Source organism: Aspergillus sydowii (assembly GCF_001890705.1).
Source record: "Aspergillus sydowii CBS 593.65 unplaced genomic scaffold ASPSYscaffold_2, whole genome shotgun sequence".
NCBI lineage: Eukaryota > Fungi > Ascomycota > Eurotiomycetes > Eurotiales > Aspergillaceae > Aspergillus > Aspergillus sydowii.
Genome location: NW_024467860.1, coordinates 594942 through 608845, shown reverse-complemented (window position 1 = coordinate 608845; position 13904 = coordinate 594942). Strand labels below are relative to the sequence as shown.

The 13904-nt window shown below is 52.1% G+C and overlaps 7 protein-coding genes across 7 annotated transcripts; 4 read left to right on the top strand and 3 right to left on the bottom strand.

Moving 5' to 3' along the window:
• Positions 1-488: 488 nt before the first annotated feature.
• Positions 489-1812, top strand: ASPSYDRAFT_54868 (tyrosine--tRNA ligase TYS1; the record flags this gene model as incomplete). Its single annotated transcript, XM_040848928.1, has 4 exons — positions 489-1038; positions 1086-1150; positions 1206-1272; positions 1331-1812. 4 exons carry the CDS (start codon positions 489-491, stop codon positions 1810-1812), a joined length of 1164 nt encoding a protein of 387 aa, XP_040705726.1.
• A 174-nt stretch (positions 1813-1986) lies between these two features.
• Positions 1987-3246, bottom strand: ASPSYDRAFT_145855 (CaiB/BaiF CoA transferase family protein; the record flags this gene model as incomplete). Its single annotated transcript, XM_040841567.1, has 1 exon — positions 1987-3246. The coding sequence occupies one exon, from the start codon at positions 3244-3246 to the stop codon at positions 1987-1989; it is 1260 nt and encodes a 419-aa protein (XP_040705725.1).
• Positions 3247-3953: 707 nt separating this feature from the next.
• Positions 3954-5237, top strand: ASPSYDRAFT_124704 (putative cell cycle control protein (Cwf23); the record flags this gene model as incomplete). Its single annotated transcript, XM_040840442.1, has 1 exon — positions 3954-5237. A coding segment is annotated over one exon (1284 nt), but the record flags the coding sequence as incomplete, so codon positions are not given.
• Positions 5238-5339: 102 nt separating this feature from the next.
• Positions 5340-7163, bottom strand: ASPSYDRAFT_597890 (YgfZ/GcvT domain-containing protein). Its single transcript, XM_040849754.1, has one exon. The coding sequence runs from the start codon at positions 6724-6726 to the stop codon at positions 5422-5424; it is 1305 nt and encodes a 434-aa protein (XP_040705723.1). The 5' UTR covers positions 6727-7163; the 3' UTR covers positions 5340-5421.
• ASPSYDRAFT_40472 (decapping enzyme complex catalytic subunit DCP2) lies at positions 6784-9818 on the bottom strand. Its single transcript, XM_040846093.1, has 2 exons — positions 9510-9818; positions 6784-9437 (listed from the first exon to the last, which is right to left on the bottom strand). Exons 1-2 carry the CDS (start codon positions 9538-9540, stop codon positions 7009-7011), a joined length of 2460 nt encoding a protein of 819 aa, XP_040705722.1. The 5' UTR covers positions 9541-9818; the 3' UTR covers positions 6784-7008.
• A 164-nt stretch (positions 9819-9982) lies between these two features.
• ASPSYDRAFT_144709 (histidine--tRNA ligase) lies at positions 9983-11869 on the top strand (the record flags this gene model as incomplete). The annotated part of the gene is made up of 5 exons (XM_040841460.1): positions 9983-10214; positions 10272-10296; positions 10362-10629; positions 10696-10944; positions 10991-11869. The coding sequence occupies 5 exons, from the start codon at positions 9983-9985 to the stop codon at positions 11867-11869; spliced, it is 1653 nt and encodes a 550-aa protein (XP_040705721.1).
• Positions 11870-12396: 527 nt separating this feature from the next.
• On the top strand, positions 12397-13462 carry ASPSYDRAFT_27570 (uncharacterized protein; the record flags this gene model as incomplete). The annotated part of the gene is made up of 2 exons (XM_040844413.1): positions 12397-12583; positions 12639-13462. The coding sequence occupies 2 exons, from the start codon at positions 12397-12399 to the stop codon at positions 13460-13462; spliced, it is 1011 nt and encodes a 336-aa protein (XP_040705720.1).
• Between the last annotated feature and the right edge of the window lie 442 nt (positions 13463-13904).

Sequence of the window (13904 nt, the reverse complement as noted above, 5' to 3'; positions counted from 1 at the left end):
TGTGCTTATAGTTCTTTCGCGGTATAAGCTTACTATAGTAGAGTACGACATAGAAACGGTGTTTCCGATTTGCTCAACAGTGCTGAGCCATATACTAAACACCACCAAAGTAACACCGCACTTGATCAGTGTTGAAAGGCGCGTTATGATTAGTCGAACTGGCACACAAAAGAAGTCACGAAAGGGCGGAGGATATCCAAGCTACATCCAGTTGAAGTACTCTGTATGCTTCCGAGACACGGTTGACAGCCTTGTTCCTGGATGCCTGACGGCCTGATTCAACGCCAGTGTAGCCAAATGCTGAGTCAGGGTGGCTGTCAGGACCGTCCCGAGTTCCGACCGCCTTTTCGCCGCCTGAGATCAAAGTGGCAGTAAATTTGAGGCGGGGTGAAGATCATGAGTCAAAAAGTGTATCGATTTCATCCCACTATCCGTGCCCCTCTCTTCACGCGCCCACACAAATTTTCCAGGACGACTCGATGGCCACCATGGACGCCGCGGCAAAGGCCCGCCTTGACCTCATCACCGAGAACTTGGCGGAAACCCTCAACCCTGAGATCATTGAAAGCATTCTCGCCGAAGGCCGAAACCCGCGTATCTACTGGGGAACCGCTACAACAGGGCGCCCTCACACCGGTTACTTCGTTGCGGCGATCAAAATTGCTCAGTTGCTCGCTGCAGGATGTGAGGTCGTTGTGCTTCTGGCCGATGTCCATGCCTTCCTGGACAACTTGAAGGCTCCTCTCGAGCTTGTCGAGAACCGCGCGAAATACTATTCCAAGGTCATCACGGCCATTCTCGAGTCTGTTGGCGTGCCGACTGAAAAGCTTGAGTTCGTCCTTGGTAGCTCCTACCAGAAGTCTCCTGAATACACAATGGATGTCTACAAGCTGTCATCCTTGGTGAGTGAACATGATGCCAAGAAGGCAGGTGCGGAGATTGTGAAACAGTCAGCGAATGCGCCATTGAGTGGTCTTCTCTACTCTATTCTACAGGTGCTTGATGAGGAGCATTTGAAGGTTGATGCTCAGCTAGGAGGTAAGCTGTTTGCGACTCCATTCCCCGGGTTATACTGAATATAATAGGCATGGACCAGAGAAAGCTTTTTGCTGCGGCTGTGGAATGGCTGCCCAAGATTGGATATAGAAAGGTGAGATAGCCCTAATAATCCGACATAGAGCGAGTTCATAACTAACGCATCGTAGCGTGCGCATTTGGTCACACCAATGGTTGCTGGTCTCAGCGGAGGCAAGATGAGCTCCAGTGTCCACGGTATGTTCTCCAGCTATTACATTACTATCGCAAGAGATTAACTTAGTACCCTATACAGACAGCAAAATCGATCTTCTCGACCCCCCAGATGTTATCTCGAAGAAGATTCGCAAGGCAGAGGCAGCCCCGAAGGTCATCGAAGATAACGGTGTTATCGCCATGGTTGAATTTGTCCTTCTTCCCGCAGCCGGTCTGAAGGGCAAGAAAGAATTCGTAGTGGAACGCCGAGACGCAGAGCCCTTGGTCTACAGCGATATTTCCAAGCTGAAGGAGGACTACCAAAACGACGTTTTGACTCCACAACAACTAAAGCCCGCTGTCACAGCCGCGTTGACGAGCTTGATGGCACCTATTACGGAGGCCTACCAGGCCTCGCCCGAGTGGCAGCAGATTACCGAACAGGCCTACCCACCACCCGTCGTGGAGAAGAAGCAGAAGAAGGTCAAGAGCAAGGGTACTCGCCACCCTGGGGCCAACAAGGAACAAACCCTTCCTGAGCGCCCAAAGCCTGAGGCTACTGAAACCGAAACCCAAAACTGATCAATTGTATGCACATATAAGCGGTGTCGATTCATGAAATAAGTGGAGTGTTAGATTAGACACAATATATTCACCAATGCATTACGTGTTTATGACAAGTCATCTTAAAAGCTTCATTGTTTAATTTTAAAGAAATCTCCAAGTCATGCGACCTAACTACTCTCTCTACTACCCCTACCGCGAAATGCCCAGCTCCGCCAAAATCGACTCATTGTGCTCGCCTACTTTCGGGATAGCATCCATCCGAGCAGGGAACCCTCCCTGCTCAGGACTGAACCCAGGGGGGAGAAGAGCTGGCACAGTACCTTCAGGCGTCTGCACCTCCGTCCATCGACCTCGTGCGCGGAGTTGTGCATGTTCCCAGACTCCCTGCATATCATTCACGTTGGCGTTCGCGATAGAAGCCTTATCGAGCCGGCGAGTGGCTTCCTGCGAAGTGATATCGGCGAAGGACTTGCAGATGATATCCTTTAGCGCGCCGCGGTTCTTGTCACGCAGCGAGTTGTTACAGAAGCGCGCATCCGTAGCAAGTTCCGGCTGCGAGAGAACAATGGTACAGAAGTTGGCCCATTCGCGCTCGTTCTGAATACCCAGCATCACCGACCCGTCGCCCGTCTCGAAGGGGCCGTACGGGTAGATCGAGGCGTGGGATGCACCGGCAGGCACAGGGCCAGGGGCGCCGTTGAAAGCGTAGTACATCGGGAATCCCATCCACTCGACCATGCTCTCCAGCATTGAAATGTCGATGTGGCTCCCACGCCCGCTTTTCGAGCGCTGCAGGATAGCCGCTAGAATGTTGCTGTAGGCGTACATGCCAGAGGCGATGTCCGCAATAGATATCCCGACTTTCGCTGGTTCTTTGCCTGTGCCGGTAACAGAGAGCATGCCGGCTTCGCTTTGGACAAGGAGGTCATACGCCTTCTTGTCTCGGTACGGACCGTCCTGTCCATAGCCGGAGATATCGCAGACAATCAAAGATGGGTGAGTTTCCTTCAAAGCCTGAAACGAAAGGCCCAGTCGGGCACTCGCACCCGGTGCGAGGTTCTGCACAAGCACATCTGCCTTGCCGAGTAGGCGCATCAAGACCTCGTGGTCCTCGGGCTTCTTCACGTCCAGCGCAAGACTCTCTTTCGACCGATTCGTCCAGACGAAATGCGACGCTAACCCGTTCACCCGCGTGTCGTAGTTCCGCGCAAAGTCGCCCACCCCCGGTCGTTCCACTTTGATCACCCGCGCTCCCATGTCCGCTAATTGTCTTGTACAAAATGGGGCTGCGATCGCTTGTTCTAAGCTGACAACTGTGATTCCAGCTAGAGGACCTTGGCTATTGCCATTGGACCTGCGTGTGGCCGATAGTGAGAAGCATCGTACGCTTCCGGCTATTGCTGGCTGCGATAGACAGCGGGGACTTGGTCTTGATAACCTGGCGAACATCTTGAATCTGGACATGTGACCTGTGAAAGCTAGACGTGGCCAAGCAGCTTGATACTACCAGGGAATAAGGTCGATTTATAGAGAATCCGACGTCTATCGTTGTCGGTAATTCAAGCGGAGACCGTCCAGAAGGGCATGTCGGTTACTTGGTGCATATAACCGAGGCGCATACTAGGCAGCCTTCTCCAAATCGTCAGGCCCCATACTCCAAATCTTGTCATCCATGTTCTCTGCGCCTTTAGGTATTCAGGATCAATAGGCTGAACTCAGAAAAGGAGTTCGCGATTTTAATCCTGTAATGTTGGTGGGCGGGAGTCAACACCGAAGAGTAAAATATATGTACAGTTTCTGCAACCACCTGTATATGAAGATATTCAGGTTGTTGGAAACAGATCCAGATAGACTCAACCCGACGTAAATGAAGAATTATTTTTCTTAATTTACGATAAGTAAAAATACAAAACCAAAAAAGAATATCAAAGGTGATAGAATATCAAAGGTGATAGAAGCATTGGAAGCCCAAGTGTTGCTCCCGCAGACGAAAAACAGTCCGCCACCGCCAACCACCGCAGCAACTTTCAACCTCTACAACAACCACCTCCGAGTAAGAGCTTCAGGCAGCTCACTCACCTCTACACTACTCACCCCTTTCATTTCAAATCACACAGCCATTCTTTACTTGGTATTAAGACTAAACCGCCAAAATGTCCACCGACGATCTAAAATCGCATGCCACGTCTGGCGCCCACGACTTCTACGCCCTCCTCGATATCTCACCCGCAGCAGCCTCCACAGAAATCCGACGCGCATACCGACGCACTGCCCTTAAATACCATCCGGATAAGATTACGAACCCGACACAGGCAGACATCGACAAGTTCCACCTCCTCCAAATCGCGAATGATGTTCTTTCCGACCCGACGGTGCGCCAGCTGTATGATAATGCACGGGAGGCGCGGGAGCGCAAGAAGCGCGAGCATGATATGATGGACGCAGCGAAAAGGAAGATGAAAGAGGATTTAGAGGCTAGGGAGAGAGCTGGGGCTGCTGCTACTGCTGCTGGAGGTGTTGGTGCGCAACGTGGGGTGAAGAGGGCTTGGGGCGCTATGGGCGATGACGATGCGGAGGAGAAGCTAGCGCGGGAGATTGAGAGGATTGCGGAGGACGGGAGGAGAAGGCGTAGGGAGGCGGAGGAGAAGTTGAGGAAGGAGGTTGAAGAAGATGAGAAGAGGTTGCGCGACGAGGAAGAGGAGAAGCAGCGGGCTAAAGATCGGAGTTCGAAGCGGGTTGATCGATCAAATGAGGGCGGGAAGAATGTTCCTGAGCAGGAGCGCGCGGTGAAGGTGCGCTGGGCTAGGGAGGGACGGGGCTTGGATATCGATAAGGATCGTTTGACAGCGTTGTTTGCGCCATTTGGTGCAATTGAGAGTGTTCTTGTCCTGAAGGATAGAAGGCAACGTCTCGGGGATAAGAAGGAGAAGAAGACTGTTGCGACAGGCGTCATTGTCTTTGCTTCCATTGTTAGCGCGCATACTGCCGTGCTGGACAGCGAGAAATTCATGCACGAGAGCCTCTCTCGGACGGCCAGTGACTGGAACGTGATCGACTCTGTCTTTTGGGCCACTGGAGAACAACCGGACCTAGCAGGGCGAGATACGGGCTCTGCGTCTCCGCCAAGTCAGGGACAGGCCGCTCCTTCACCAAAGGAGCAGAGTGCACCGGCCTCAGCTCCCAAACCCGCTTTCAGTTTCGCTGGGCTCAAGGCTGCAGGATCTAGCGGGCAGTCAGCGAAAGCGCCTTCTTTTGGTTCTTTCGCATCAGCAGCTGGTGGCGCCAAAGCAGCGCCCCCTCCTGAGCCGGCGAATGGCGTAAAAACGCCCAGTTTGGAAGAAGTCACGCTGATGCGATTGAAGAACGCGCAACGTGAAAAGGAGCGAAAAGCGCTGGAGGAGCAACTGAGGAAAGAAGACGAAGCTGCAGATGCAGCTGAAGATGCCGCTGCCAGAAGCTAATCGTCTACATACACAAGGACAAAGGCGTTCTATGATTTCTACATGATTTGCTTAAAGGATACCCTTGCATAATTCTCCTGGAGTCGCACTTATCTTGCATTATGGCGTTATACAAGTCTAGAATAACTGTACAGTAGTATACAATAACGACCATTGGATCATTTCATCGTTGAGCTTCTTCTTCTTCCTCCAACTGCTCTACATAATCTTTCGCGCGGTGGCCTTCGCGATTAGTGTCGTTGGCTTTAGCGCCGCCACCCTCGATGAAATCGCTGGTCCACGGGGGCACAATCGGCTTAATCTTCACCTCTCCGCTTTCCGCGGCATCTGGTGTTTCCGAACCATCCCACGAGATTTTAAACTCCTGGTCAGGACTGAATTGGGTCGCCTCGCCACTAAGTGCGATATCCGTCATCATCTCCAAGCGACACAGAGCAAGTCCGATATTACCAATACCTCCCAGGAACTTCCCTGCACTGCGGCCCTTACGCGGGCCGACCTTGGAGATATTCGTTCCTGGAGGAGGCAGAGGGAGCTCAACGGAGGGATCATAAACGGGCACATCTGAAGATGAAACAGCGCCTATATCACCTTCGTACAATTGGACAGGTAGAACCCGCTTCCGCACAACACCTCTATGGTGTGTCCGGATTGTGAGCTCTTGACCGACATAGCAGCCCTTGCGGAAATCAACGCCCTTCATCATATCCATATTGTACTCCAATGGCAGCGCCGACTCGCCCACAACTTCAGCCTGGCCTTCCGCAACACCATGAAGAATCCGACGGACGGTATACCCATCTAAACCCACTTCCGAACCCGCAACCTGCGTCTCATCATGGAAGTGCGCTCGCAGGTCCTCCGCACCGGGGATGATTAAACGGGATCCGAACCCTGGTGCCCGAGTATCCACACATCCAACAATCGAAGCCTCCGATGGGAACGGTGAGGACGTAGGCGACTCCAGATTATACGCCGCCCAGCGCGGCTCAGTATGATTCTTCCAAGACGCCCAGACTGTCCGCTCGCCCTCATCCAGAGCGCGCAGCTTTAGCTTAGCTCGCAGTTTGTGTTTCTTCAGGTGCTTCAAGAGTTTCGGTATGGCTTCCTTGTCCACTTCCACTAGCCACGCCGGTTCATCCGGGGAAGCGACCTCCGTCGGGGGCAGCGGGTAAACGAAAGCGTCGTTTAGAATTCGGCCGTGCGAGTTCAGGAACGCAGAGTAGGTTCCTGTGTGTCGTACCCTGCGGTTTGGATCATTCGCAATGAACATATTTTGTGTGACCAGGCCCTGCAGAAACGTCGTACTATCGACGCCCGTGATGGAGATTAACCCTCTGTTCGTGAGGCGAGCATATCCGGCTTGCGGCGGAGATGGCGGAGCCCGGGACTGCTGAGTGGAAAGCGATCGCCGTTGGATTGAGCGACGGGTACATATTGACTGCGGGAGTGTCGTGCGGCGCATCATACTGACTAGAACCTCTCTTTGCCAGCGTTGACGAAGCTTGGAGACTTTACAAATCAATCGGGGATAGTTATGACATTGGACCCTTTTATAGGTAAGCGGTGACTACAAGCGGCAGTACTCTACTCATACGTAATAATTCTTGGGACCTCGGGCTTGAACCCGATATCGTGGGTTTCCTTGTTAACATATAATTATCAGGAGGAAAAAAAAAAAAAAGAAAGAAACCAAGCCTAGAATACAAACAGACATATGCAATGCTAAAGAACATCAATAACTGACAGTTTATTTACTTCCTTTAGCGACTCCCTCCAAGAATCCAAGTAAAAATGCTTTGTTAGCGGGAGACGCAACTCGGTCAATGCTGGATCCTTGGTCACTGGGCACCCCATTGCTAGTTGTGGGGTGATGCGGTGTGAGAGGGCTCACAACAGAAGGTGTAGTAGGATGTTGGGAAACAGAGGTCTGCAAGTTCAGCTGCTCCGCAGGTGGGCCTTTCGGGGAGGGAGCAGATTTGCCGAAGAGGGAGAGCAGGGCCTCTCTTTGGGCGGGTGTTTGGCTTGGTCGTCGGTAAGTATCTGGTTGCGGAATAGTAACATGAGGAGACCCAGAAAGATCGGCGGTTGCCTTGGGCTCTTCCGTATCCCTAGTCCGGATAGGTAGTATGTCCTCCTCCATAGCCGCTTTATCAGAACGACGCAGTATCTGCGGCTGGAACGTCTTCGCTGGCTCTGGAGACTTTGCCTTCACAGGCCGAGTACGAGACGTCTGAACAGGGGGCATCTGTCTTGGGCTAGGAGCTTGCTCCCTCTTGGCACTTTGTGGCCTGGGCAAGATGGTAATGGGTGAAGCCAGAGGCTGTGCCTGCCGGTCTCGGCTACCTTGACGGTTCGAGTCGTTCTTCTTCCTAGTCGACGATTTAGGAATTGCCTCGAATTGTGGCGTATTGAGTGGGCCCGATACCGTAGCGGATGTCCAAGCACCTTTGGTTGCTTGTTGATTAGTGTTTGAATCCACGTTCCGACGCTGGAGGATCTGTTTCCTACCCGGGGACGCAGGTTGAGCTGATAACTCAGCGGGTCGCGAAGTAGCTGGCCCTGGAGATCCCTTCAACAAGCTAAGCAGCTGATCTTGATGGTGGGAAGCTTTGCGCTCATTCTTTTGAGGCACCTCAATTTGCGCTCCCAAGTTCGCAGTAGCGCCTTGCGGGGGCAGTTTCTTCTCGTCTCTAAACACGTTCAATAACGCCAAAGAATGACTTGTAAGCTTCGGCGGAGGTAGATTGCTAGCAGGTGGAATAGCTGCACCCTGAATTTGAGGAGGTTGCGCTGGATGGGAGAATTGAGGATCTCCCGTCCGCTGGTACGGGGCTGGAGCAGGAGCCTGTCCAGGAACAGGATGGAATCCTGGTGGTAGCGGCGGCCTTGGCGGAGCGGGACGGTGTTGAGCTGAATCGAACGCGCCTGAGTAGCCTGATAGGGTTCCTGGTGGAGGAGCTGCTGAGAACGCTGGCGGAATTTGCGGTGGATGTTGAGTTGCCGAGGAGAACGGGGCTTGAGAAGGATCATGGTATGGAGGTGGAAAACGAGGCACATCTCCCAGGGGTCCGACATATTGCTGAGGGAAACCGGGAAATAACCCCGACGGCGGGTGCGGTCCACGTCCATCCACATGCGGTTGTGTGAGAGGATTACCTGAAGAACCGTTCCGCAGTAATTCTAGAAGAGCATGCGATTTGGACGAACTCTGATCGGCATTGAATAATTCTTGGTCTGGCGCTGGCGCAGGAAGACCAGCGTTGATGTTGAGGACGCGCTTAAGGTGCGCAGATGCGTCTTGAGATGCTGCCACTTCAGGCAAGTCACTAGGAACGGCTACTTCCAGAGGCACTTTGTTCGGCAGGTAACCGACATTGGTGGCCTGGAGACCCTCGTCCATTGAAAACTCGCCATCATTAAGAGCTTGGCCTGCATCCAGATGCGTTTTCGGATCGAGCTTCTTCTGCTGCGCAATCCATTTCTTGAGCGGATGTAGGAAAGGCGCAACCATGTAGAATTTGTTCGCATTGGCAGCTGCCTGCCCCTGGTCGTATTGCTTGCTCTTCTTCAAAGTCGGTAGATCCGACAACTTCCACCATTCAATCTTACTGATTTCCTTCCTTGTCCGGGGCTCAAAGTAAGCGTCATGCGGCACGCCGCGGAAAACATATAGCCTCATGTGCTGTTCACGCATGGTGATCTCAATGAACTTAACGTTCTCATCGTCAGGGACCAGTTCTGCTTTCCGAACGTCGTAGCCAGTTTCCTCATATACTTCACGAATAGCACAATCGAGGTCCTTCTCGTCTTTATTGATTTTTCCTCGGGGAAAACTCCAATTCGCACCCTTCTTCCAGCCCTTGACCAGGACGACCTCATCCATTTCTTGGTTCAACATAATGGCACCACGAACAGGAACTCGAGTCTTGTAGGCAAGGAACTCAGAAAACGCGGTCATATGGTGGTATCGGGACCAGCTGGCCATGAGCGGGCAATGCTGGAAAATCCGCAGAGCAAAAGCCTTCAGCGATAACGAAGGAAGGGCCGGATCCAACGGCCGAATGAAATCTTCGTAAAACCATTGTGCCTCCTCGACTTGGAAGCATATACGCTCAACTGATTCCAATTCTTCACGAGGCAGGTTTATAATAAAGCGGACGCACAAGTCATCTAGCCCTGTTCGCAATCGCTATTAGTGAGCTGGTTCGGCGCGAAGGGAGGGGCATATCGCAGAATAACCAAACTTACAGTCCTCCAGCTGCATTTTTGTTTCTGTCATACTGTAGAGCGTGCGATGACATTTCAAGACGGCCTACTGTGGCCGAATGTTGTTTTGAAGGTCGGGGGTGAAAGCAAGTTGTTGACGTAGGCAGTCGTGCAGCTTCAAGGAAAGGTGCTTGGCGAAGCGCCAACCCTGAAGCGTACAGTTATTGGGTACACAGCGCTGGCGAGAAAGTCGTGGCTTGTCTGGTCGCGACAAACGCAAGAGTGGTTAGGCGAAAAACGAACGTCAGGCCGTCAGTTGCCGTGTAGGAGAAGTTGGGGAGAGCTGGTGAGTCGGTGACAGGTGGACCAGCTGAGCAGCCTCGTCAAGGCATCAAGGCAGCAGACATGTGGCGTAAAATTTGCGCCACACCCCGCCACACCTGACTCATTCTGGAAAACGCGAGAAATCTTTCCCATTAGTGCCCCTCATTTTCGCGGGTCGCCAGTCGTTATTCATGCGTTTTTTAGCCTCTTCAGTCAAGGCCTTCCGCGATCTTTCCCCGTGTGCCCTTTGGAGACCTCTCATACGCACTCATTGGGACATCCGGGCTACCAGCGTTCCCTACCGACACTTTCGTTCTTTCACTTCTCAGCCTTCACAAGGCGGATCAATAGACATGGCAACGAAGGAGGGGAAGTCAAATAAGCTGAGCTTCCAGCTCAAGACGCCCAAGGGCACGAGGGATTGTAAACACTCCTGGCCCTGATCAAATTGGATTCCATTACTGACTTCCGCCTGCACAGGGATTGGCGTTGACATGATCCTACGGTAACCATCCGATTACGAGTGCTTCCCATCGCGTGCGTCTCATTTACTTACGCTGTACCCAACAGTGAATCGATCTTCAGCGCCATTAGCGAAGTGTTTAAACGTCACGGCGGTACCCAACTCGATACACCGGTTTTCGAGCTCAAGGAGATTCTGGCGGGCAAGTATGGCGAGGACTCTCGCCTGATCTATGATCTTGCCGACCAAGGTGGAGAGGACAGTGCGCTTAGATATGATTTGACGGTGCCGCTTGCGCGGTGGCTCGCAATGAACTCTTCAGTGCAGCACATCAAACGTTATCAGATTGCCAAGGTGTATCGACGAGATCAACCGGTGAGTTACTCATCTCGACAAGTTGGCAGACCTGCTGGTCACAGACTAATGCATTGGGTTGTATAGGCAGTTGCAAAGGGGCGGATGCGCGAGTTCTACCAGTGTGACTTCGATATCGCCGGTTCTTACGATGCTATGATTCCCGATGCCGAAATTCTGAGAATAGTGGTGGAGGTCTTTGAAGCGCTAGGGATGCAGGACTATATCACGATTAAACTTAACCACCGTAAGATCCTGGACGGATTATTTGGGGCTTGTGGAGTTCCCGAAGATAAGATTCGTTCAATAAGTTCGGCAGTTGACAAACTTGACAAGGTACGTCAATATTCCCATTGCTTGGGAACCTTGCTGACTGGATTAGCTTCCATGGGACCAAGTCAAACTTGAGATGGAGGAGAAAGGACTGGCATCTGAAGTTGCGGATAAGGTTGGAGAATACGTGAAGCTGAGCGGTGGCCGTGAGATTTTGGACGCCATCAAAGCCGACGAGCTTCTTTCCGCAAATGAGAACGTTAAAAAGGGCGCCGAGGAGATGGAGCTTCTATTCAAGTATCTCGAGGCTTTCGACGTACTAGACAAGGTCTCTTTTGATCTATCCCTTGCGCGAGGCTTGGATTACTACACTGGTCTGATTTACGAAGTTGTTACACCTCTTTCCTCTCCAGAAGGATTCGCCAAGTCCCAGAAGAAGTCCTCCAAGTCAAACGGCGATGATCCTAATGTCGGTGTGGGCAGTATTGCTGCAGGTGGACGCTACGATGACCTGGTCAACATGTTCAGCAAGAAGCGTCAGATCCCTTGTGTCGGCATCTCATTTGGTGTCGACCGAATTTTCACAATCATGAAGCAACGGCTTGAGCAGGATGCCAAGGAAGGAAATTCCACTGTTCGCGCCAGCGAATCCGATGTCTTCGTCATGGCTTTCGGTGGAAAGGGTTTCAGTGGCATGCTCGTTGAGCGCATGTCTGTTGCCAATCAGCTGTGGAAGGCAGGCATCAAGACCGAATTTGCCCAATCAGTCAAGCCTAAGCTACCGCAGCAATTTAAACTGGCTGAAGCAGGCGGCATCCCACTTGCTGTAATTCTCGGAGAGGACGAATTAGCAGCTGGCAAGGTCAAGCTAAAGGAACTTGGTTTGCCAGAAGGTCACCCAGAAAAGGACGGATATTTGGTCTCGAGGGAGAATCTAGTCGAAGAGGTTCAAAAGAAGTTGAACAAGACCACACTGCCCATTCGCTAAGTGGATGTCCACATATCATTGCATTATTAGCAGACTAATGCTAAGCATGCCGGAACAAGATACCCGGCGAGGTTGGGAGGAACACAGGGCAGCTGGCTATCCTGATAGGACCGAAGAAAAAGGATAAATAGAATAGATATCCAATCGTCATAGCACATTTTCTTCTTTCCCGTTCTTCCATTGGAATTCTTGTGTCTCTTCGATGAACACATCGCCCACGTGACCCGTTTCTGACGTCACCGGGCGCTCTGATTTGCGGTCTGACAACATGGGAAGCATGAATCAACATCATCGAACCCATGGACAACGAGGACGATGACGTCTAGAACCCGGTTTGGTTTCGACCCTCACTGACGTATAATGTCCTACACCAAGTGCTATGAACTATATAACGAGCCCCTCTACCAAGCCCTTGGCCCAAGAAAAGTGGCAAGACATTCACTCGAAGCACAACAAAACAGATCAGCCTTAACTCTTAATCCGATTACCATTCTCCACATCTCACTTGGCATTGCTTCTATTCTACAATGGCTACTCAAGCTGTTCACAATGCATCTCGGGCCTTCTGGAACGAGGTTGATGCGCTCCGAGGCGAGCAGCAGGCAGCCCAAACTACCGAGCAGCGCGTTCCGCAGTCATATACAGAGGAGCCCATTGCTGGCGTCCAGGGCAAAGGAACCATAAGCGATCCATACGATGCAGGCAACCGAGATGGTAAGCATGCCTTGTTCCATTGAGGCCAATTGGGAAGCTGACCCAACCTGCTTAGAACAACCGGAAGCCCCCATATCCAAAGAACCTACCGCTGCCACCACAGAGCCTCTTTCTTCCATCACTCCCGGCACGGGTACTGGCGCTGGCGCTAGTAGCGGTACTGGCACCGGCACTTTTCAGGACAAGTACCGGAGAGGCAGTGACAAGGCAACACTCGTAACCTCGGGTATTGGTTCTACAAACCCTACCGTCGGACATCCTGCCCCTGTTTCGGGCACGGAGCATGCCTCTGGTCTTGGTGCAAAGAGCACTCACAGAGATGAGGGTCTCAGCGGGTCTCGCTCTACGGCTGATGAGCCTCAACCTACTATGACTACCTCTAAACCCTCCGCCTCAACACCTGCTGCAACGGCTGCGGCAGGATCCACAACTGGATCTACCGCTGCTGGAGGTCTGTCCGAACAACGAAGCCAGCCTTCAACCTCACAATCCCAGGCCCAGCACCAGAAAACAGTCGGTGGCTCCAGTACTACTGGTGCTTCAACCTCACAGCCCGAGGTTCAGGGCACAGAAGGCGCTAGCGGGCCTAGCACTACCGGTACCTCAGCCTCACAGGCCCAGACTCAGGGCAAGGAAGGAGCCGGCGAGTCTAGCACTACTGGAACATCAGCTTCACAAGGTGACAAGGAAGGCGCCGGCGCCCAGAACGCTGACGATGTTGCCGCTATGGCGAAAAAGAAGGGTGTCAGCGAGGAGACCCTCAGGGGCCCTAAGGTCTCGGCGCCCCGGGAATCGTACGAAAAGCAGAAGAAGTTCAGTACTGCAGGGTTGAAAGAGGGCGAATCGACCGATCAGCCCAAGTCATCCAAGCCTGGTTAGTAATAATCGCCACTGCCTCGTACTATCATCTAGTATCTTATGCTCTGGGTTGAGAATGTTGCTAACGAGTGTTCCATTATAGAAGGCAAGTCTGCTGAAAGCGGCCAGAATGCCAGCGATACCAAGAATGCCAGCAATGGGAAGGATAGCGGTGTGCACCACCATAGGGGTGTGAAGGAGAAAATTAGCGACATGCTTCATCACCACTAAGCCTTCCTTTTATGGGCAATGCAGCCGCTACGCGAGTAAGGCAGAGCATGGCTGTTTAAATATGCGAACTCTCTTTCGTGTTAATTAGGCCGCAGCTTTTATTATTTGTATTATAATAATCGATATGTATTATGAATCATACGAATATACGTATATACAAGACTTACCCATTACCCTACTACCACTGTAGCTGTAACAATCCCGTCTATGCGTATATATGTCAGATGTAGCG

What these genes read in the sequence shown, in the direction of transcription:
- ASPSYDRAFT_597890 (XM_040849754.1), bottom strand. Translation starts at nt 6,726, where the DNA reads ATGATGCGCCGCACGACACTCCCGCAGTCAATATGTACCCGTCGCTCA.
- ASPSYDRAFT_40472 (XM_040846093.1), bottom strand. Translation starts at nt 9,540, where the DNA reads ATGACAGAAACAAAAATGCAGCTGGAGGACT. An exon ending in AAAAATGCAGCTGGAGGACT is followed by an intron (nt 9,438 to 9,509) that starts GTAAGTTTGGTT and finishes GATTGCGAACAG; the next exon opens with GGCTAGATGACTTGTGCGTC.